Source organism: Ceratina calcarata, unplaced genomic scaffold, assembly GCF_001652005.2.
Source record: "Ceratina calcarata isolate Rehan_Ccalc_2016 unplaced genomic scaffold, ASM165200v1 scaffold498.2, whole genome shotgun sequence".
Classification (NCBI taxonomy): domain Eukaryota; kingdom Metazoa; phylum Arthropoda; class Insecta; order Hymenoptera; family Apidae; genus Ceratina; species Ceratina calcarata.
The window spans coordinates 16,540-18,607 of NW_017174208.1; the positions used below are offsets into that span (position 1 = coordinate 16,540).

Sequence of the window (2,068 nt, forward strand, 5' to 3'; positions counted from 1 at the left end):
TACACGATTACGATTGTATTTTTTTCTGGTATAAATAAATATTAAATACTAAATATTAAAACTTATAATTGCTTAAAAATGTGTGATTCTTATTATGTCAACAGCGTGTGAATTCCTTTTGGAAAATACCAATGAATTACTCGTCCACAAGGGAATTTAATTAGTATTAAATCAAGCGAGCCGATTAAACAGCGAGGCGAAGAAATTCGAAAACCGAGCATAGTAAATTTAATTCAACGAGCGAAACGTTGGTCGGTCGCCGGAGAGACAAGAAATTAAACGGTGTGGCGTACAGAACTATTTAATCGGATCCTGAGATGTTTCCGACTGATTAATACGATCCGATACTACTGCCAGCGGCGACCTATGATTCCTACGGGCTGATTCGTTATAATTCGCTTTCGCTGACCCGGCCCCGCGTTTCCCGAGCCGTGATTTGCACGGGCCATTACCGATCGCGCGGATTACTCGCCGAGATTAAAGAGCGATCGGCGCCGGGATCGATCGTTTCTTCTGAAACGATGCTTCTATTACTACTATACGCGCTTCACTCTCCAAAATTGAGTATTCCATCGCCGTCGTCACAATTTTTTATCTCCCGTGCACTTGACGGGTTCGGTGGATCGTTTCAAATGCGGATCTCATCTAAACGTGCGAAATCGTTAGACGCTGAAATCGAGCGGACGTATTCTGAATTAAAACGTATGCTCGTCCAACTGGATTTTTCCAGGGAACAAAACGAACGGAGAATGAATGTTTCGTTACTTACGCTCTCGAATTTGTCCTTGTTCTTGGCGTGCTGAGCGATGAACCTCGCGTCGTCGACGGTCTTCTCGATCTCGCGGACCAACGGCTTCTCGAATGTGGGGCTGACGTCCTCGTGAGCGTAAGCCGGGCTGGCCGGGCCGAAGAGGTCGTCGTCAGCCCCCGGCAGTGGCAGCGAGGGTAGAGGCTCCTCGAAGCAGGGCGCTACGGTGCCCACGGTGGCCACGGCGGCGCCCAGGTCGTACCTGGTCGCCGAGGGTGGCAGACCGTACGCGGGTATCTCGTACTCCCCGCTGAACCTCTTGCCGTAGTACGCGTCGTACTTATCAGTCTCTTGTACATGGAACACATCGGTGAGCATGCCCTCGGGCGGTTTACCGTTGGCCGCCTCGACGTCGTCGTCGTCCTCGTCCTCGTCGACGGTATCGCCGTCGGCGTTCACCCCGGCGACGCCGACCCCGTTCCTACCGTCGGCCTCCTCCTCATCGTCGTCGCCGTCGTCCTCTTTCTTCGGCCTCTCCATACAGAGGAACCGTGGCAACACTTGTATGAACACGACCCGCACCCAGTTCGCCATACGGTGGGTCACGGGCGAGCGAAAGTTCACGTTGAGCACGGCTATGGTCACGACCACGGACAGCGTGACCAGTACCATCGTGAACAGCAGATACTTGCCGAGCAACGGCACCGTCAACGACGTGGGCGGTATGATCTCGGCAAGGAGTAGGAAGAACACCGTCAACGAGAGAAGTATCGAGATCGACAGCGAGACCTTCTCGCCGCTGTCGCTCGGCAGGTAGAACACCAGCACCGACAGTATGGATATGCCCACGCACGGTATGATCAGGTTCACCGTGTAGAACAGGGTCTTACGGCGCAGGGTGATATTGAACACGATGTCTGGGTAGGGCTCCTCGCAGCATATGTAGTACGCCTCGTTCCTCACGGCAGGCACTTTTATGATGTCCCACTCGACGGAGATGTAGTAGTCGGTCAGATCGATCCCGACCTCGATGCGGTTCGAGTCCTCGGTCTGGGCCAGGTGTCGCAAGTCCACCTGTAAACAACCGTACACAAATATTTAATTATTTATTGTTGCAAAAGGTTGTTAAATATGATGGACTTATTAATTTGGAGTAGAACTGTTTTATTGAATATCACACAAGAGTTAAAATATGAATAATATATGCAACGTGACTTCAAACAGTGGACACAAGACCATGCGTGTGCTAAGTGTACATGAAAGGTAAAACATGAGTCCTATGACGTCAGTAGCATCGATGGTCGTTGCTTTCTCCAACAT

The 2,068-nt window shown here is 50.8% G+C and overlaps 1 protein-coding gene across 1 annotated transcript; it reads right to left on the reverse strand.

Moving 5' to 3' along the window:
• Nucleotides 1-584: 584 nt before the first annotated feature.
• nAChRalpha1 (nicotinic acetylcholine receptor alpha1) lies at nt 585-1,822 on the reverse strand (the record flags this gene model as incomplete). The annotated part of the gene is made up of 2 exons (XM_018029822.2): nt 585-669; nt 770-1,822. Coding segments are annotated over 2 exons (1,077 nt in total), but the record flags the coding sequence as incomplete, so codon positions are not given.
• Between the last annotated feature and the right edge of the window lie 246 nt (nt 1,823-2,068).